The sequence below is a fragment of the Carettochelys insculpta genome, chromosome 16 (genome assembly GCF_033958435.1).
Source record: "Carettochelys insculpta isolate YL-2023 chromosome 16, ASM3395843v1, whole genome shotgun sequence".
Classification (NCBI taxonomy): domain Eukaryota; kingdom Metazoa; phylum Chordata; order Testudines; family Carettochelyidae; genus Carettochelys; species Carettochelys insculpta.
Genome location: NC_134152.1, coordinates 16,330,203 through 16,352,295, shown reverse-complemented (window position 1 = coordinate 16,352,295; position 22,093 = coordinate 16,330,203). Strand labels below are relative to the sequence as shown.

Sequence of the window (22,093 nt, the reverse complement as noted above, 5' to 3'; positions counted from 1 at the left end):
TGGCTTATGCAGCCCTTCACTGGACAAATGGATTCGAGCCAGGACCTTTTTAATACCAGGCTGAACCAGGCCCACAACCCTGTAGAGAGTGTGTTTGGGTGCCTGAAGAGCTGTTTTAGGTGCCTCCTGACATGGCTAGAGGTCAGCCTCCACAACGTGTCTGCTGTTGTGGGGACATGCTGCACTCTCCACAATATCAAGGAGAGGAAGCACAAGCTGTCCATGCGTGAGTGGGCTGCCGAGGCTGGTTCACGCTATGAGCAGCCGGCCCATGCCCCATGTTGCCAGGTGCACAGAGACAGGGCATGGGCCAGGGAGGCCCTCCAGGAGGCCTTTGCTCAGGGGCCCCAATGCCCCTCCCCAGAGCATGACCCCCACAACTGCCCAACACACATAGCCACCCCTCACCACTTTCCCATCATTCACAAGGGACATGGGGGTGTTGAAAAATAAAACTCTAATGAAGTATAGGTTCTTCTTCGAGTGGTCCCTGTAGGTGCTCCACAGTAGGTGTCGGGCTCACCTGGCACCGCAGATCGGAATTCTTCTAGCAGTTTCCACTGGATCGCACATGCGCCGATGCACGCTGCTCCCTTGCGCGCCCTCGGTCATGTGTGCGATCTGGTTCCCGCCAGTTCCTTCTCAACCGCCAACGGCTGCAGACGGAATCCGCTCCGGCTAAAGCCTGAGACAGATAAGATAGTTGTTTTACTTGTTTGTTCGTTGTTTTTCACTATTATACAAAAAAACAAAAGAAGAAGAAGAGCATACAAAATAGTGGAGAGAAGAGGAACGGAGAAGAGAGGGGCGGACAAAGAAGGCTGTTAAGCCTTCTGCTGCCCTGAAGGCCGTGAATGTTATTTGGGTTGTAGAAAGCACTGATGAGCGGCTAAGTACCCTATTAACAGTAAAGACTCACTGCGATGGCTTCCTCGCGGTTTAAGAAGTGTGAGTCATGCCGCGAGGCTATGCCGGCCTCTGATGGGCATAGTGAGTACATTCATTGCCTGGGGGAGTCTCATGTTACCCAGAAGTGTTCGCATTGCGCTAAGCTTACAGCCAGGGCCAGGAAGGACAGAGAAATGAGGCTCAAAATGATCTTGTTTAAGGCCCTCCAGCCTGAGCCGCCGGAGAAGCCTCACACAGAAGGGCCCTCTGGGTCACATAAAAGGAAGGCAGCGTCTTTGGCCCCCTCTGTGCAGAAGAGGAAGAAACTCTCCCCGGCTCGATTCTTGCTGGCGGTCCCAGTGAGCAGGACGAGTGGAACGCAGAGCCCCCAGCCGTGAGCTGATGAAAGCGGCAGTGCAGTAGCACACGTGGCCGAGGCCGGGCCTCCGACTATACAGCAGTTGGCACAGAAGGTGCCGCGAGCGCCAGCGCGGTAAGTGCCGGAATCAGCAGTGCTGCCGCACGCAGCACCGGCTCCTGCAGCGCTGACGGCGCAGGGGCACCCAGCACAGGGCCTACCGGCGCTGGAGGAAGCTACCTGCATGGCACCGACAACGGGGCCTAGGTCCCCGGCACGGGAGGGGGCAGCGCCCACCCTGCAGGGGAGGGGGAAGGCTAGAGCCAAAACCCGGCACCTCAGTCCATCTCCAGGCAGGGCTGCGATGCCCTTATCACCCAGCCCCCTTCCCGAGATACACATGCCGCATCGCCGGGTGGCAACTCCACCGGCTTATTTCGGGCCTCCCTCTCCATTCCTCCAACCACTTTCGCCGTGGCTCAAGCCACCTTCACCATTTTTGAGCATGGATCCCCTTGAGTATTATCACAAACCAGCTTCACCATTATCAATGTCGTCACGGAGATCCCGCTCTCCCAGACATCATGGGTACACTCCCCGATCGTGGTCCAGGTCTCCATCACCGGGCCCTTGCCCATGTTGCTATGGCCATCCTCATCATACCGAACACCGACATTGCAGGCCCAGATCCAGGGGCAGATCCTCTCCCACTACTCGTCAATACTCCCGTGTACACTCTCGCTCTGGGACAGGAACGCAGTTGTCCCAGGGGGAATTAGGTCCAGAGTCCCAAGACTTCCCTTCACAGCCCACAAGGGAGCAAGTATACCAGCGAACTCGGGAGCCAGAGGACTTGGGGGAGGATTACCCCAGCGGTTCCTCCTCATCCTCCCCAGATGAGGCCATTGCCCCCAGGGATGTCTCCCCTCCAGATGACCTTAAACAATTCCAGGAGCTGTTCAAAAGAGTAGCATTCACGCAGGACATTGAAATAGCAGAGGTGCAGGAGAAGCACCATAAACTCCTGAAAAATTTGAGACCCCCGGCTTCATCTAAAATCGCTATCCCACTGGACGAAGCCATTAGGGAGTCAGCCACTAACATACGGCAGACTCTGGCCTCTATTCTGCCTACGAACAAAAGAGCAGATAAGAAGTACTTCGTCCCAGCCAAGGGCATGGAGTTCCTGTTTAGCCACCCACAACCCAATTCTTTGGTGGTCAAATCGTCCCAGCAGAGGTCGAAGACATCTTAGTACAAATCAGGGGGTCAGATAAAGATGCTAAGAAACTAGAGCTGTTTGGCAGGAAGGTCTACTCCTCCTCTACCCTATTATGGAGAATGGCAAACTACGCGGCACATCTATCAAACCATAACTTTGACAATTACTCTAGACTCACCCCTCTCATGGATTCACTTCCGGAGGACAAGAAGTCAGTGTTAAAGGCGATTGTCCAAGAGGGCTACGCGGCATCGTGAACGGGAGTTCAGATTGCCCTGGACGTGGCAGACACAGCGGCACGTTCAACAGCCGCAGCAGTGGTAATGTGTAGGGAATCCTGGCTCCAGACGTCTGGTATCCCCAGAGATCTACAGGCGAAGATCGTGGATTTTCCTTTTGATAAGCAAAAGCTGTTTGCAGACTCAACTGACTCGGTCCTCCACTCCAGCAAAGACTCGAGGGCCACACTTAAGACCTCGGGTATCTATACTCGCCCATACAAGAAAAAGAAATTCTATCCTCAGCAAAGACGCTACGCTTACCAAACACAGCGCGCACAATATCAGCAAGGCTATGACCAAGGGCACCATCAGCAGCAGGAGCAGTACAGGGCCCCCAGGCGACGTTCTCAACAAAGCCGTACACCCTCGGGGCAAGCCCAGAGGCAGCAAGTTTGATGGGTATGTCAAGGACTGCACTATCAACACCATTGCTCAATGCCATTCTCACCTCATGTTCCATCATCGCCTCAAACCGTTCCACTCCCAATGTCAAAAGATCACAACAGACAAATGGGTGCTAGAAATTATAGCCACGGGTTACACGATCCCCTTCCAGTCACTTCCACCGACGAAACCTCCCACCCGGCCTCCTCTCAGGGACACTGTCCACGAGGCGAGGCTGAAGCAGGAGGTAGATCACCTCATGTTCATAGGGGCGGTGGAAAGAGTGCCGGAACAATTCCAAGGGAAAGGTTTTTACTCACGCTACTTCCTAACAGAGAAGAAAACAGGAGGCTGGAGGCCGATTTTGGATCTACGGGGCCTCAACCGATACTTGCGCAAGCAGCGCTTCTGGATGATTACAGGTGCCTCCATACTTACGGCACTGGACAATGGATACTGGTTTGCAGCCCTCGACTTACAAGACGCTTACTTTCATATAACAACCCACCCAGCACACAGATGCTTCCTCCGCTTCACGGTCGGTGGGGAACATTTCCAATACAGGGTTCTTCCGTTCGGCCTATCCTCGGCACCCAGAGTCTTTACCAACACCCTGGCAGTGGCATCAGCCTACCTGCACAGGCAGGGTGTGTTTATTTTTCCATATCTGGACGACTGCCTACTGAAAGGGGCCTCAAAGGCAGAGGTCCTATGCATGATACGCGTCACTGTGAACACATTTACTTCACTGGGCCTAGTCATCAACCTCGCAAAGTCAAAGACCGAACCCTCGCAAGATATAGAGTTCATAGGGGCGCGCGTAAACTCTATCGCATCAAGAGTATACCTGCCCAATGCCCGCTTCTGCACCATCAACTCCTTGGTCCACGTCATGATGTACACCCCCGCAGAGCTGGTCCTAACATGCCTGCAACTGTTGGGGCACATGGCGCCAGCTACGTTTGTGGTATAGAATACCAGGTTACACATGTGAAGCCTGCAGCATTGGCTGGCGAGTGTTTACAAACCGGCATCCCACACCATCCACAGGGTAGTGTCGCCCATGACGGAGGTACGGAGATCGCAATCGTGGTGGGAAAATCCCAAGAACCTGCTAGTGGGGGTGCCCTTCCACCAACCACAAATTTCTATTTTTCTTACAACTGACGCCTCCCACATAGGATGGGGAGCGCATATTGGCAGCAAGGTGACTTAAGGGCTATGGTCTCCTGCGGAACAGACACTGCACATAAACATACTGGAGCTCAGAGCCATGTTCAATGCGTGCAGACATTTTCGGAAATACCTGCACGGCAAAGTAGTCGGGATCAATATCGACAATACCTCCACTATGTTCTACATCAATCGACAAGGAGGGGCACGATCCCGTGCGTTATGCGCGGAAGCAGTCCGATTGTGGAATTGGTGCATTGCCAACAACATAACGTTGAAAGCCTTGTACTTGCTGGGCGCCCACAACATGAAGGCAGATCAACTGAGCAGGCGTTTCGCACTCATGCACGAATGGCAGATCCGCTCTGACCTGCTACGGCGCATATTTCGTACCTGGGGGTTTCCCCAAGTCGATTTGTTTGCCACCCAGTACAACAAGAAGTGTCCCCAGTACTGCTCCAGAGCAGGAATAGGGTGGGGGTCCCTGGGGGACGCATTCATGATCTCATGGAAGGGCCCTCTACTGTACGCGTTTCCCCCCACAACGCTTATCCACAAGGTTCTGCAGAAAGCCAGAAGGGAGAGAGCTTGCATGATACTCATAGTTCCAACTTGGGACCGGCAACAATGGTTTCCCTTGCTTCTGCGCATGTTGGATCGTCCACCACTCCCCCTACCGGTGGCGCCGGACTTACTCACGCAGGCTCAGGGGTCCATAGTGCACCCGCACCCTCAGGGACTACGCCTACAAGCATGGTTAATCCATGGCTCAGCGCCTTAGAGAGCACGTGTACAGAGGGAGTACGACAAGTCTTAGAGCGTAGCCGAAGGACCTCCACCAGGAGGACTTACGAACAGAAATGGACACGCTTTACAGCCTGGTGCTCCGCCAAACAGTTAGTTCCCCTTGACGTTCCTATAACTGTAATACTAGAATACCTATTGGACCTCAAACGAGATGGGCTCTCTCTATCCTCGCTAAAGGTCCACCTTGCAGCTATATCAGCTTTTCAGCACAAAGAGGAAGGGCCCACCGTATTCGCCCACCCTATCATCACAAGGTTTTTGAAGGGGCTGGTAAACCTGTACCCGCCTCGAAAACCGCTACCGCCGTCGTGGAGTTTGGACTTGGTGCTCCACACGCTATCGGGACCACCCTTCGAACCATTAGCCACGGTACCCCTCTGACTCCTTACCGTGAAAACAACCTTCCTTCTTGCAATTTACGTCAGCCCGCAGGGTGAGTAAGCTCTCAGCAGTGATGGCAACGCCGTCCTGCACAGTATTCTCGAAGGAGGCGGTGATCTTACAGTTACACCCAGCCTTCGTTCCAAAAGTTTCCTCGGAGTTCCATCTTAACGAACCAATAGTCTTACCCTTGTTTTACCCGAAGCCTCACAGCTCCAGCCAGGAGGCGTGCCTGCATCTCCTAGATGTGAGGAGGGCGTTGGCCTTTTACATAGACAGAACCAAGTCCTTCAGGAAAACGGACAGGCTTCTGGTGTCTCTCGCTCCCAGGTCAAAAGGGGAACGCCTCTCTTCCCAGAGGATTTCAAAGCACATTGTATCCTGTATAAAACTGTGCTACGAGCTTCGAAAGACCCCTTTGCTGGCCCAGCCTAGGGCTCACTCCACCAGAGCAGTGGCGGCATCAACGGCCTTCTTCAAGGGAATCACGTTGAAAGACATTTGTAGAGCAGCTACTTGGTCATCCTATGGCACCTTTGCCAAGCATTACACCCTGCATCAGGTGTTTGATGAGGATACCCGTCTGTCGACAGCAGTCCTCTTGGGGGCAAGCTGCACATGAATCGAGTACCCACCTCCTTACTTGGGTTACTGCTGGGTAGTCACCTATTTTGGAGCACCCACGGGGACCACTCGAAGAAGAAAGAGCAGTTACTCACCTGTAGTAACGATGGTTCTTCAAGATGTGTCCCCGTCGGTGCTCCACCAACCGCCCATCCTCCCCGCTTCGGAATCTCTGTCCGGTGTTTTTCAGTAGCATCCAAGGCAGTTGGTCAAGGAACTGGCGGGGACCGGATCGCGCACATGACCAAGGGCGCGCAAGGGAGCGGCACGCGCCGGCGCATGCGCGATCCAGTGGAAACTGCTAGAAGAATTCCGATCTGCGGCGCCAGGCGAGCCTGACACCTACTGTGGAGCACCCACGGGGACACATCTCGAAGAACCATCGTTACTACAGGTGGGTAACTTCTCTAACTCGGCGAATAAGACAAACTGCACAAGAAACTATATACAGTGCGGAATGGAGTGGGGGAACTATATACAATGTGGGGTCCTGGGGTGGGGACACCACAACTTGGAGGTGTGTCCTAGTGCAGGGGTGGGGACACCAGAACTTGTAAGTGGGTCCTGGGATGGGGGTGAGGGTCCTTAGTTTTCTGCTGGGGTGTGTGGGGGGTCATGAGCTGTGCTGGAGCATGTGCTGAACTGCAGGAGCATCTACCGCCCCTGGTCTGGGGTCCCCGTAGGGGCTGGGCCCACTCGGAGATAGGGGCATGGGATGGGTGCAGCGCTCTTGGGCCCAGCGGAGGGCATGGGTGAGGCAGGGGAACTGGCTTGGTTTGGCCTGCCCTGGCCACGAGCCAGTGGCTTAGTTCCAGCATGGCTTCTGGGGGAGGTCAGGCGGGAGCAGGGCAGTGATGGCAGGGGCTTCAGGAGGGGCCTCAGGAGGGTACTGCAAAAGGCTGGGGCAGCTGGTCAGTCACAGCCTGGGTGGGGGTTCGAAGAATCACTGCCACCTCGCCCCAGGCCTCCCACTGTGAGACTATGTCGGCCAGCACCAGCCACTCCCCCAGAATCATGGTGTTCTCTCCCCAGGCGGCTTGAGGGTGGTGGCCTCCTTATAATGGTGGCAGCAGCATGGCCTCCTGGCATGGGCCCACCTAGGTGTGGGAGGTGGGGGTGCCCTGGCCCACTCTACAGCTGCTTCAGGGCTTCCCAGCCCCTGGATGGGGCTTGCTTGCCCCTTGGACAGCAGAGCTGTAGGGACAGAAGGGGAGGGGGATGATCCATCAGTCCCATGGCCTAGCACTGACCTGGCAACTGTGGGGTTTTTCAAAAGAAATTTGTTAGTGTAGATGCAGAGACTCATGCCTTGGTGCACATAACAATTTATTTTGTGCATGGATGGAAAAGATTAGAGGGACCATTGTCAGGACTCATCACTGCAAAGTGACACTAGACCCTGGAAGAACAGCATATGTAAAACCTCGCTATTGCTGTGATTGTGAACAGCCTCCACCACATATCTTTCAAGATGTATGGGTCCGACACGTCTATCACAATGTGTTATGTCTCATCCTGGTCACCAAATTCTTCAATAACAACTATCTAGGTGAAACCAGACATGCTCTTGAATGAACGCAAACATAAAAATTGAAGTGTTCACTCCTCACCTGACTTCTAAGTTTCATCCTCAAAGAAATATGTTCACAACACCTTCAGAATAAGAGCTTAGGAACTTATAGTCATAATTTTGCAAGACACTAAAAATCATAGTCTGGATTTATGGCTCATTGCAAAAAAATTCAGTCCACTATCCTCCCTGTATTTCTCTCCACTCTTCCCCTCTTACCACCTATGACTGAAGAGGTCTAAACTATCGATTTCACTTTGAATGGTCCCTTGAAACTTGTGTTAACTACTTAAGTTAAACAATATGTTCTACCTTGTATTTAGATTTGACTCTCTGGGTATATCTATATTGCAATAAAACATGCATGCCTATGCCATGTCAGTTGACTCAGAGACCCAGAGCCTGAACTCTAGCCTACGCCCAGATGTCTTCTATACCTCTGTGGGAACTTTGTGACCAAAAAAAAAACAAACCCTAAACATTCTGCACACAATATTTTAAAATTCTACATAATTTGTCAAAATATCACAGTACTTGGCACTTTTGTTGGCATTGTTCTGCCTCTCCCCCATGAGACAGAACACCTTGCTTGACAGAATCTGTCAACAAAAAAGTTGTGTGGATGCTCCAGGCAGCCTGTTGTGAACAGACAGGGCTTGCAAGTCAGCAGGTAGCCCTGTCTGCTGTGCTTCTGGTCTGCTGTTCTGTCAAGAGAGGACTGGGCAGTCTGGCCATTCTGTCAACAGAGTGGATCGCTTTTCGATCTGCTTTTGTGTGGCTGCACTCTATCGATATACATTTTGTCGGAAGATATCTTCCAACAGTAACTTATATCGACAGATCGCTGTAGCATAGACGTAGCTATGGAGAGGTTGAACATCAAATATCCTAGTACCAGGAGAATTGTAAAATTGAAACAATATCTAATTATCTGCAGCACATATTTGAAGACACATAAAAAGCCTTGGTTAAGATTTTCTTATTTAATAGTCTTTCAATTTCTTAAATAATTTCTTTATAAACAATATACACACAAAGAAGAAGTTGAACAAAATTCTTAGATAATTTAACTCATTGCTTTCACTACAATGTGTATGACTCTTCCAAGGAGACATTTTAAGTTACAGTATCTTCCATTATACCTCATTATTCAAAGTAGAAAATCAAGTGCAGTTGTTTACATGACTGAGTGAGAAGCATACTATTTAGTACACTAATAATAAACTTGTACTATTTTACTATGACTGTGAAGAAGCTACTACATGGAATCTTTCTTTATCACTCTTGCATTGAATTCATGCTTCTGAATTTACCTAATAAACAAATTCTGGGACATTAAAAGCCAAGATGAAATAAATCAATGCATCTAGAAGGCTTAGTCTACACTATGGATCAAAGTCGATCTGAGATATGCAATTCTGGCCACACCATTAACATAGCTAGAATCGATGTATCAGGATTGACTTTGTTCCCTGCTGTAGATCGGGGCTCTTCAAGGTCGCATGATGTGCCTCACTCCACGCGGCAGTGTGGAATGCCAGGGTCAGTGGCAGAGCCCAGAGAGATTGATTTTGCTGCATCTTCACTGACATGACAAAATTGATCTCCGGAAGATCAGTTGTGGCACATTGAACCCCCTGTAAGTATAGACATACCCTGAGTAATAAAGTTCTTTCATCCAAACTTGATATAGTGGAATGCACATACATTTTTATTCTACCCTTAGTTGTTTGTGTTCTGTCCGGGTTGAGTAATAGCTCTCTTTTTCGTTTTTATTTTATTGGCACAATTAGAGTGCAGGGAAAGGGGAATGAATTCCATATGATACATTCTGGATAAATTTGGTGAACAGTTCAATCATTTACCTCCTGTTGTAATGAAACTGTAAAATGGCTCCCACTTACGGATGCTTTCATTCTCAGATGCATAGAATTGAGATTACCTGTCCTCTTATTTCCAGACTGGGATGCATTGCTAAGATTATGTTGCTTTGTTGTTTTCTGTATGTAATGTGTTTCTGGAGAACCTCTGAGAGGTCTCTCCTCTTTCTAGTAACAGCAACAAAGGGTCCTGTGGCACCTTATAGATCTGCAGGTGTGAACACCAAGGGAGGGGAAGCTGCTTTTGTATTTAGCCAGCCAGATCAACTGCTGGTAGTAAGCCTCACCCTTGCTGACTGAGCTAACCTTGTTGTCCTCACGCTTGCTCTGGCTTATTTATACCTGGCCCTGCAGATATCCAAGACCAGCATCTGATGAAGTGAGTCTGTACTCACGAAAGCTCATGCTCACAACTTTTCTGTTAGTCTATAAGGTGCCACAGGACCCTTTGTTGCTGTTACAGATCCAGACTAACACGGCTACCCCTCCGATACTTTCTAGTAATGACATTTCTGCAGGTCATGTTATGGAAGAATGAAAACCATTTGTAGGCCTGCAGGAAGGTAGTGGTGAGAGAGTATCAAGTATTTATTTTTGTCATTTTTTTTGATTGTAATGTATCAAGTATCAAATTTATTATACATTGTTAAATAATGTAATATTTTAAATTGGTTCATGGAAAAATGGGCCATACGATTTCCAATTTTCTGCTTCGGAATCTAGAGATGACAGATACAGAAGTGGGCTTTAAAGATGCATGGAATGCCATTCAACAGGACCTAGAAAAAGAAATAAAAAGGACAGTTTCAAGCATATTTACAGAATAAAGAAATTATATGGAACTTAATTTACATTAGTTCTGTTCAACTTTTTTGATCTCTTGACTATATCTACACAACAGCCCTATTTCAAAATAAGCTATTCTGAAATAGGGCTGCTACACACATACATGTATTTCAAAATATCACTTAGCTATTTCGAAATACGTAGTCTGTACACATACCACTCATTTCAAAATAGGCGCTGATAAGACAAGGAACTGCACTTATTTCGAAACAGCTATTTCGAAGTAAGTGCTGTCCCATGTCTTAACAGCACCTATTTCAAAATAGGCACTATTCCACCTTCAGTGCAGTTTACTGATTTCAAAATAATGCACCCACTGTGTTGAATTTATTTTGAAGTAGTGTGTACATAGTATAAACAACAAAGTTATTTTGAAATAACAGCTGTTATCTAGAAATAACTTGGTAGTGTGCTCACTGCCTTCATGAATATGTATTTCAGCGCTTCATTAGTAAACTTCGAAATGGCCATTTGCATGGCCATTTTGAAGTTTTTGGCTAGTGTAGACACGGCCCTAATGTCCCTGCAAGTTTATATCCTCTCGTGTATGAATTTTTGACCTGATCTTTATTTTCCCTCTCCTACCTATATAAGGAAGAATACTTAAGAAGATAGCGAAATAAAGGAATATCCTAGTCAACCTAATTGTGCTAAACTCACTCATTAAATCCCAGCCATGTCAGTAGGGCCGTGTCTACACGTGCACGCTACTTCGAAGTAGCGGTGCCAACTTCGAAATAGCGCCCGTCACGGCTACACGTGTTGGGCGCTATTTCGAAGTTGAAATCGACGTTAGGTGGCAAGATGTCGAAGTCGCTAACCCCATGAGGGGATGGGAATAGCGCCCTTCTTCAAAGTTGAACGTCGAAGTAGGACACGTGTAGACGATCTGCGTCCCGCACCATTGAAATAGCGGGGTCCGCCATGGCGGCCCTCAGCTGAGGGGTTGAGAGACGCTCTCTCTCCAGCCCCTGCGGGGCTCTATGGTCATCATGTGCAGCAGCCCTTAGCCCAGGGCTTCTGGCTGCTGCTGCCGCAGCTGGGGGTCCATGCTGCATGCACAGGGTCTGCAACCAGTTGTCGGCTCTGTGGATCTTGTGTTGTTTAGTGCAACTGTGTCTGGGAGGGGCCCTTTAAGGGAGCGGCTTGCTGTTGAGTCCGCCCTGTGACCCTGTCTGCAGCTGTTCCTGGCACCCTTATTTCGATGTGTGCTACTTTGGCATGTAGACGTTCCCTCGCAGCACCTATTTCGATGTGGTGCTGCCCAGCGTCGAAGTTGAACGTCGACGTTGCCAGCCCTGGAGGACGTGTAGACGTTATTCATCGATGTAGCGTGCACGTGTAGACGTAGCCTAGATTCCTTATTTTGGATTACTCTCCAAAAAGATCCTTTGGGTCAGGAGTTTGCACATCTTTGTGTCTTACAGCTTTGTTGCTTTGTGGCTTTTTCTCAAAATTCAAGGTGATTACTACTCTCTTCAAAAACTCTTCATCGTATGTTCATTATAGAATGTTCAACCCTTTTGCCTAGAAACAAGAGTGAAATCATTGTGCTGTCCAATTGCAGACAGTTCTTGCAGTTTCAGCCTGACATGCTCCATCATTAGATACAAGTTGGGATCCCTGGGTCTCGATACAGTTTGAGCTTCTTTGAGCTAACCAGAAGAGATGCTTTGATGCAAAAGAAGACTCTCTTTCTTCATGTGGCTTTAGTTAATTTAGCTCCAGCACAAACTGCTCGTTAAATGTGTTCCACATTTTTAATCTAAGATCCTTTCAAATTTTCACCTTAGTTAGAAAATTTCCTTAGCCTCTTTGCATCCTCCTCGCCCAGATTGCCGAAGTATTCCCAGCCTGAACCTAGCTCTGTCCCAGACTGGCCAGGGAGATGCTCCTAACTTGCAGCCCTAGCCCTAGAGCTGCTGCACTGGGGAGAGGTGCCTCTCCTCTTCCTCCTCCCCCCCAGGCCAGGTACTGCTGCAGGGGTAGAGAGTTTTGGGTATTCCTCTATCTCCACCACAGCCCTGGAGCACCTTCTTACAGCCCAAACCTCTCATCACTGGCCCCACCCAATGCCTGCACTCTCAGCCATAACTCTCCCATCCTTACACCCCAGCCTTCTGCCTCAGTCCTAAGCCCATCACCTCAGGCCCCACCCCAGATCTTATACCCCAACCCTCTGCCCCATTCCTGAGTCTCTCATCCCTGGCACTATACCTGGCCTTGTACCCCCAGCTGGAGCACTTGCAAACCAACTCAGTTCCATCCCTGAGCCCCCTCCGACACTCCCCTTTGCCCCGTGTCACCTCCATTTTGGGGCACATAACAAAATTCATTCTGCATGTTGATGGGGAAAAAACAGAGGGAACACTGGTTGCAGCCGCTGCCATGGGGGCTGGAGCACTGACCCCTCACTCCTCCCTGTGGGGCTCATGCTTCGATCTCCTCAGCCAGACAGCTGGCCCTCCCATGCCTTGCCCTTGGTTATTTTTATTTATTGCCCACGACCTGTCCATGACTTTTACTAAAAATAACCATAACAAAATCTTAAACTTATGTATGAACATACAAGTACTCCTTCAATTGTATACTTTTTTGTAATGTGACACACAGCGGTTGTTCCTAAAACTAATAGTATGTTTAGGAAATATTGCAAGGTATTCCAGTTTACAACTAAACCTCTTAAAACTTGAGTGATCCCGGGCACATTGTTTGTTTTTGTTTGTTTGTTTTTTAAATAAGTGCTTGTCTTGTTGCTTTGTGTTGAAAATCACAGTTGTAAAATCTAACTTTGCTTAAGGATAAAACAAAACAACAGTCACATAGCCTTTTACAGATTAACAAAATGATTTATTGGGTGATGAGCTTTCACAGGACAGACCTAATAAATCATTTTGTTAGTCTTTAAAGTGCTACATGACTGCTGTTTTGTTAGAATACAGACTAATACGGTTACCTCTTTGTTACTATTTGGTTAAGGATGTGCACTGTATGCAAACTCATACCCACAAGAGGTGTGTAGTTCTGTGGAATTTTGGAGCCAACAGTAAAGGGAGAATGCACACGATTACTGCAAAATATCATAGCATTTTTTCAAAATAAGTTTGCTCTTACCACAAAGAATTCCAGGTAGCCTGAAGAAAAAGTATACTAGCCTCCTGGTTGACACTGGAAAGGTATGTTGGTTACTAATACAATAGACAGAAAGGTTTGTGCTGGTGAGAATGGGCAATCAGAAAGATTGTGTAGAAGGAAATGCTCTCAATTGACTTCTGGAAAAAAGGGAAATGTTACTGCCTTGTGAGTGTAGTGAAAAACAAAAAGTAGAAATTTGCTGTTTTATTTTTTCCCTTAGGAGTAAGCTCTGCAAAAGCAGTACATTGTGTGAACAGGAATCAGTTGCTTTCAAATTGCCCTTTAATTGTTCTTAAGATTTGCAGCTATGCTGAGTAGCTATGCCTCTGGAAAATAGGACCTGCTTTATTCTTTACATAATTTTTGTTATAGACAGCTGTTTGTTTACTGACTAAACTTAACGCGTAATACATATGCTTGTCAAACCAATGTGAAGTATTTCCTCTGCCTCCCGCAGTGCTTTGAGAGATCACAGCAACTATTTTTCTTAGGTATCAGCAAAGGCTGTTCCTTCAGCAACTGCTGGATTTATTTTTAACTGCTTGACTCAGTGTTTGTCAGATGATTCTGATGATCAAGCTGCATACTGAAACATAAAAGTACGGAGGAAGCCAGGATAGTTAAAGGGGAAGGGAGAGTAGTTGTTTGGAGAAAGGGGTGGGATTTGGGAGTTTAGCTTCAGAAGCTCCTGTTTCTCTGTCTGGGTAAGAGTTAAGGGCTTCAAGCAGATTGAGTCTACTTGTAGGTCAGACTGGGAAGTAAGGAGTGATGGCTGCTTTCAGCTGCTTAAGGACATAATTGCTCGATTATTGTGAGAAAAATCTGGGGAGCAGCATATCCAGAACAGTGTACTGCTGGGTAGCAAATTGGTCTTTTCTTATGTTGGATGTTGCCATTCAAAGGAGTCTCATCATGATCGATAGCTCCAAGAAGCAGCAACAGGGATTTCCAGAGATTTTACCCACTGAAGACATTGAGGCATTGAAAGAAAAGGAATGTCTTGAGGTGAACAGCCAGAAAAGTCTCAAGGAAGGTCAGTTACCTGCTGGTTGGGGGGCAAAAAAAATGCAGATATGCCACAATAGATTCAGTCTGTAAGTGCCTACTCTAAAATTCTCTCTCTCTCTCTCTCTCTCTCCCTCCCTCCCTCCCTCTGTGTGTGTGTGTGTGTGTGTGTGTGTGTGTGTGTGTGTGTGTGTGTGTGTGTGTGTGTGTGTGTGTGTGTGTGTATATCGACACTCACACACACACATACACTGCATGCAAAAATTCTGTTCCCCTTGCAGATCTTTTCAAAGGCTAGGTTCATTATTATTTTTAAGCAGCTTTCAATTAAGTGCTACTGACTGAACATTAAGTTCTAAAGGGAAATATGTACTAGGTGATCTTTTCAGAGCAATACTCAAGTGCATTAGTTTAGTTCTTGACACATGCTGAAATGTGCTCAGAAAAGATTTCACAGATTGCTTTACAGAAAATAGGACTAAGGATTTTTAAACAGAGATGTGTGTCTTCTGAAGTTTTAGCAGGAGATATTGTTGTTTCCTTGTTACAGCTGCCTATTTACAGAGTTTCTGTTTTAGAATTGTTTTTAATTTGGCTTTCAGCTACATATTGTGAATTTAAGCTTGTGTTGCTTTTAAACCATAATGCTTGCTGTGCAGTTAATTGGCAAAGCAACATTAACATGAATTAGCTTATAACAGTCCCGCAATCTACTGAGGCATGTAGTGTTATCGTTCAGTACTTAAAGCTATTGTAATTGCCACTCCTAAGTATTGAGTGGTTTTCTTGGTACTGTATCATTCATTGGGCTGTAGCAGAAATTTTTCCTGGAGTCTGCTGGTGCCCAGTTCCATCATTCACTTGGAGATAGCTGAATCATACTGAAGAAGGAGAAGGAGGCTGACAGAGCACCAATACCTAGAGCACAGTGCCTCAGTTTCAGATGTGCGCAATTGAGACTCCAACCCTACCAAAAAAAAAAACAACCCAAAAACAAAACCAAACCAAGCAGTCCTGAGCACCTTAAAGACTTCTGTGGGTAGTGCCCACTTCACCAGATAAATAATAATGCAAATAAATAACATTGTTAATCTTTAAGATGCTCAGGATGGCTTGTTTTTTGTCAAGCTGCAGACTAACGTGAGGCTATGTCTCCTTTGCCGAGAACTGTTGACAAAAGATATGCAAATTATGCAATGTATTTGTGTATCTCCTGCCCATAGTTCTGTTGGGAGAGATTTTCCTGACCCATCCACATGGGGCCAAAAGTCGTGAAAACACCCTCTGCCCAGACGTCCATTCTTCATGGAACAAGGATGACGCGGATGTCAGCAGAACACTCTCAGAGCATCAGACTTCTGTTGCGAGACTTCCGGGCTCCTGACAGAAGCCTGCAGTTTAGACATAGCCTGAAACTATTTACCCTACCAGGCAGCCAAAAAGCCATCCCATTTTAAGAGGAGAAAATTTCTTCTCCCCATATGTTCCTTCTCACTTTGGCCTTCCTTATATCACTGTGTTCTCTGGATGTCCCTGTAGTTGAACCAAAGTATTCTCCTTGGGTCCTGTGATGTGGAACTGATATTTGTCTCCTCAGGAAGCTATGTCTTCTAAATTGAAATAATGTAAGCATAGGAAACTTAAATATATTGGTATTTTTTAAGAAGGGAGAGTTTCATTGAGGTTATTACTGGACCACATCAGAATGTTCTTGCCATCTTTTCCTAAACAGAAATCTTGGAAGTTTTCTACTCGCTCTAGATATGACCAAGGAGAAAACATATTTTAGATTATTTGTTGCTTTTAAAGACAGCCTAATTTTCATGATCAGTAAAAGAATACCAGGCTAGAAAGAGGTGCTCAGTGTTTGTGTGGGTAAATACCTATAATATAGACCATAACACACTTTCTAATGTAGAAGATAGACAATATTAAAAAGTAATAAAAAAGATAGCTTTAACTGAATTTTCTTTCCATTATGTGTATCGTCCCAATTATAGGCTTTTTGCAACTCTGAACTGAATTACAAGTAGAAAACCTGCAGTGGGGAAGCAGGGATTAAGGAGAAAAGGCAGATAAACTTGAAGAAGGGTAGGGAAGTAGTATGTGTTGTAAGAGAAAGATGGAGAAGAAAAGAGAGCAATAGCATGAGGAAATAAAGGGAATAACAAGAAGAGAAAATACTAAAAGAATAGATGAACAGAATAGTGGGATGGGTTAGTAAGTAACTGGAATTAACATACTTTCTTAAGTATTTTAAAACTGACTAAATCAGAAATTGCCTATATATATATATATATATATATATATATATATATATATATACACACACACATATAGAATTGAATAATGTATTCCAGCTGTACATTAAAAGGCTGTAAATTCCATCATAGTGATGACAGACCACAAGTATTGAATCCTGCAGTAGCCTAAATTTAAATATGTCTTGGGGATTAAATTATTTAATATTAATGTGGTTGAAAAATGAGGTTCCCCCATTCTTTCCTTTTCCAGATTTGTTTTCGCATCCTTGTATATTTGCCTTCCTTCCCCCTTCAAATTTTTGCCATTTGAATTGCACTCTATAAAATGTTATTTTTCTTTACTATATTTATGAATTTTATTTCATAATTTGATATTAATTACTGAACAATAAGACGGGAAATTTATACTTTATTAATCTGTTTTAGAATTGTAATTCCATATTATACCAACAGTTTCATGGTCCTAATATGTTGTGCTTTAAGTAAGCTAAATAAAAATCCCAACACAGTAAATTTAAGTTCCTTCTTATCAAGATTATTGTTGACATCTCCCTTTTTGATTAATTATCCTTTATAAAAGAAAATGTTTCTTTTACTAAATGTTAAAACTTAAATGAGTTTGAACACCACACTAATTTAAAAACAAACTACTGCATAAAATAAAGGGCATCAGGAGTTTAGATTATGTCGTGAATTGTTTTTTTTGCTTACAGTAATAAACACCTTGCAAGGTACATTTCATAGCTTCCTGTGGCAGATCAGAGGGAGGAAATCCTAACTACCCTACTTTCCTGTAAACAACCTCAAGCAGGACAATTTTCCATCTGTTTTCAGTTAAAAGAATTGAAGACCTGAGTGCTATGTGTAAATGTGGCTCAAAGTCTTCACTCTGTTAATAAATAAGAAATCTTTTAAAACTCTTTATGGAATTATATTGTCATATCTAATCATACGTAAAATCCCTGTTATCTGGCTTTCAGGTAAGCAGCACATTTAGTTCACCAGCATGCCCAGCTGGGGCTGCTGGCCATGGGCTGGTGTCCCATCCAGGGCTGGCTGTCACAAAGCCAGCTGCTGCAGGGCCAGAGTCCTGGCCAGGGCTGGCTACTGTGGGGTCAGCTGCCCACTGCCCAGCCTGAGGGTGCAGCAGGAGCATAGATCAGAGCCCCTGTCCGGCAAACGTTTCTGAGCATGCTTAATTTTATGCACTGTTAGTAATGCAGTTGAAGAACATAAGACTATTCTTATTCAGCAATTACTTCAGTACACAAGTAATTTAAAGCACATGGTTAACGCCCATTAATTTTAAACATAAGCACATGTTTAAGTATTTTGCTAACGCAAGATTACTGTACATAACGTTAATCGTGCTTCTCCTTCGAGTTCTCCCTGAAGGTGCTCTGCATAGGTGTCAGTGCATCCCTGAGCTGTAGATCAGAAGCTTTGCCTTCACCTTCATCTCAATCTGAAGGCAGGAGCAAACAGAGAGGCAGACGCTCATCAGCTTGTTCGCCTCCATCCTGGCATTAATATAGAGACCATCCCTATCAGCCTCACCCTTTCTGGGTACAGCAGCCATGGCCATACCCCATGCACCAGTTTCCATGGCAGTGGGGTCCATAGGATACCTGGCACACACATTGGCCACGCTCATTATACGCTTGCCACTCTAGGCATACTTCCCCTCAGTGTGAGTACATGCTTGAGTGCCCTCCTACAGTGTCGGCACATTCATCACTGGCTAACCCGCTATGTATTATTTCTCAGATGGCTTCTAATGTTATGGAAGAGTTGCCTCACTCAGACTCTGAGGCTTCTTCCAGGGTTCCCAGCTCTATATGAGATGAGGCAGTTTTTCGGATTTCCCCTTCTCCTCCTACTGAAGCCCGAAAGCACTTCCAGGAGCTTTTTAAAAGCGTTGCTCAATCCCAGGACATCACCCTGCAGGAGGTGCAAGATAAACAGTATAGGCTACTGACGATTCTGCAGCCATCTGCACCCTCCAGAATAGCCCTACCTCTTAATGAGGCAATCCTCGAACTCTCCAAGGTCCTCCAGAAAACCCCAGCTTCTAACTTGCCCACCAGTCACAGGGTGGATAGGAAATATTTTGTTCCATCTCAGGGCGTGGATTTTCTTTTTTCACATCCACAACCCAATTCCTTAGTTGGGGATTTGGTAAACCAGAGATGTAAGAACCCTCAGTTCAACTCTGCTCCCACTGATAGAGAACATAAGCGATTAGATTTTTTGGCCATAAGGTGTACTCCTTGGCTACACTAAAGTACCAAATTGCAAACTATACTGCCCTTTTAGCCAACTCTGACCATACAAACTAAGAAGTTGCAAGACCTGCCAGACACCGACTGCCCTATCCTGCAGCCTATCATTAAGGAGGCCCTCTCAATTACTAAAACTGCCCTTCAAGCAGCAATGGACGTGGCTGACACAACTGCTAGAGCCACAGCCACTGTGATAGTTATGCACAGTGTGGCATGGCTCTTATCTTCAGGCGTTCCATGTGAAATACAGTCAAAGGTGGAAGACCTCCCCTTTGATAGGAATCCAGCACCACTGATGATATTTTACATTCCATGAAAGACTCCAGAGCAACAATGCCTATGCTGGGAGTGTATTCCTCTCCTAGCAAGAAGCACAAGTACACTCCCTTCCATAGGTCTAGGGAGAATAATAATTCTTACAACATATAACAGCATAGGAAATATGATAATAAGCCTAAATATAGATCTAATAGGAGGGGGGCACCAGTCATCTACAGCGCACCCTAACTTCCAAAAGCATCAGATTTGATGGTTAGGTCAATGGTCTGTGTGATTACCCTTTAAGTCTAGTGCATCCTGGGCCCACATTCCACCATCAGCCGAGGCCCTTTTACCATCAGTAGACCCAGATTACATCCAACAAATGGGCCTTAGAGATCATCAGAGAAGGCTACACAGTTCCTTTCATGAACATCCCCTCTACCCATCCCCCGATACCATCCCCCTTCAAGGAGCCATCTCACAAGCCCCTCCTACAGACAGAAGTACAGAAGCTTCTTACCTTGGGGACAATAGAACCCGTCCCCAGCAAGCACTGTGGCAAGGGGTTCTATTCCAACTGTTTCCTGACAACCAAGAAATCGGGGATGGAGGCCTATCTTAGATCTCAGGGAACTGAACAAATTCATTCTTAACACAAAGTTCAAGATGGGGCACATGGCTGCTATAACATTCGTAGTCCCATTCACAAGACTACATATGCGTTGCTCCAACATTGGCTCACTTGCAATTGCATACCAACCTGCCACTGATTATCAAAGAGCCTCACTCTTCTTCTGTTAGTACTACAATCACTAGACTGGTGGACATCCCCTACAAACCTCCTTGTGGGCACACCCTTCCACTCCACAGATGCATCTCTCATAGGCTGGGGGGCTCACTGTGACACGGCATCAATTCACGGCATATGAGCCTACCACAAGAGACGTTTTCCTATCAATATCTTAGAGCTCAGGGCCATTTGAAGAGCTTGCACTCATTTTCTCTCACTAATATGGGGAAAAACTATTCGTGTCCTTACGAAAAACACACCCACTGTTTTGTTATCAACTGGCGGGCAGGGGGCCTGGTCACACTTTCTATGTGCCAAGGCAGTCACTTTCTGGAACTGGTGCATAAAGAACTGGGGAACCCTGATAGCAACATACATACCTGGAGAACAGAATACCAGGGCAGACAAGCTGAGCAGGTATTTCTCAGACCAGCACAAATGGCAGATTGATACCAACATACTTCTTTCCGTCTTCCACTAGTGGGGCTTCCTGACAACAGACCTCTTTGTGGCACCTCACAATCACAAGTGCCATAGGTTTTGCTCCAGGTTGGGAATAGGCAAGAGGTTGCAGAGGAATGCCTTCACGATTCGCTGGACAGCCCCCGCTTTGCTATGCCTTTCCCCCAGTTCCATTCACTGCCAGAGTGATTAACAAAATCAGGGAGGATCGGGCAACTGTAATAGTGATAGCCTCAGTTTGGTCCGGACACCACTGGTTTCCTTACCTGCATTACCTGTTGCTCAATTGACCAATCCCTCTTCTAATGGTGGCGAATCTCCTCACTCAGCGCTGCAGCAGCACATGCCATCTGAACGTCAAAACCCTGAAACTCACAGCATGGCTTCTGCATGGTTCCAAATGAAGAACTTTCCTGTTTGAGCAGGGTCAAAAATATCCTTCTAAACAGCCGGTCACCCCTCCCCTGGAAATACCTATAGCAGGAAATGGGATTGCTTCCAGCAGTGGTGTATGATGTGCAGTCTGAATCCTGATTCTGCTTCTATAAGTACCTTGCTCAATGATTTTATGGACCTCAGTGATGCAGGCCTCTCTCTTAGCTCTCTCAGGGTGCCTCTTGCTGCAGCTGCAGCTTTCCATGACTCAATAAACTGCTCTTCTCTGTTCAGGCACCCAATAGTGGAATGTTTCTTAACGGGGTTACAAAAAGTGTGCCCAAATCTGCACCCACCATGAGACTTGAGCTTGGTCCTAGATACACTTACAAGACCACATTCAAACCTCTTGCCATGATATCCCTTCAGTATGTGTCCATGAAGGTGGCTCTCCTAGTGGCCATAACATCAGCCAGAAGGGTCAGGGAGATTGCAGCACTCATGGCTGACCCACCTTTTACTATTTTCACTAAAGACCAGGTGAGGCCTAAGTATCACATGAAGTTTCTCCCCAAAGTCATATCTGATTTTCATGTAAACTAACTTATATACTTACCTACTTATTTTCCTAAGCCTCAGTCCTTTCCTAGGGAGGTGGTATTGCATACGCTCAATGTTAGACATGCACTTGCTTTTTTAGCTTGATGGAACCAAAGTAAATAGGAAATCTGACAAACTCTTTGTAGGATAGTCGTGTCCCCGTGAGGGAACAGCTGTTTCAGCACAATGCCTATCCAAGTGGAGTGCAGATTCTGTTCATATTGCATACCAACTTGGAGACAAGCAGCCGCTGCAGACTATTAGAGCCCACTTGACGAGAGCTAATGGCTGCAATAGCTGCCTTCCTTAGTCATGTCCCTCTGGTATACACATGTAGAGTGGCCACAAGGTCCTTACACCCTACGTTTGCAAAGCATTATGTGCTGCAGAAAGGGCTGACACCTGCCACCGCAGTTGCCATTTTACATCACTCCACTTAAAGACTCTAATACCCACCTCCAGCAATGGAATCACCTACATGGAGCACCCGCAGGAGAAGGAGAAG

At 46.4% G+C, this 22,093-nt stretch overlaps 1 protein-coding gene and 1 long non-coding RNA gene across 6 annotated transcripts in view; one reads left to right on the top strand and one right to left on the bottom strand.

Annotated features, from left to right (window-relative positions):
• MRTFB (myocardin related transcription factor B) overlaps nucleotides 1–22,093 on the top strand; it is a 249,810-nt gene that overhangs the window by 122,769 nt on the left and 104,948 nt on the right. For 2 of the 5 annotated variants that reach the window (XM_075011147.1, XM_075011144.1), the window contains exon 1: nucleotides 14,147–14,582. The exons of 1 other annotated variant lie outside the window; for it this stretch is intronic. In XM_075011147.1, the coding sequence (XP_074867248.1) occupies nucleotides 14,429–14,582 (154 nt within the window). In that variant the 5' untranslated portion in view covers nucleotides 14,147–14,428. Of the gene's footprint in view, nucleotides 1–14,145; nucleotides 14,583–22,093 lie in introns of those variants that run through there. 2 more of the 5 variants (XM_075011146.1, XM_075011149.1) reach the window with 2 other exon arrangements.
• The window catches only part of LOC142021887 (uncharacterized), a 37,398-nt gene continuing 25,481 nt past the window's right edge, over nucleotides 10,177–22,093 (bottom strand). The window contains exon 3 of the long non-coding RNA XR_012647809.1: nucleotides 10,177–10,347. This is a non-coding gene — a long non-coding RNA (uncharacterized LOC142021887). The remainder of the gene's footprint in view (nucleotides 10,348–22,093) is intronic.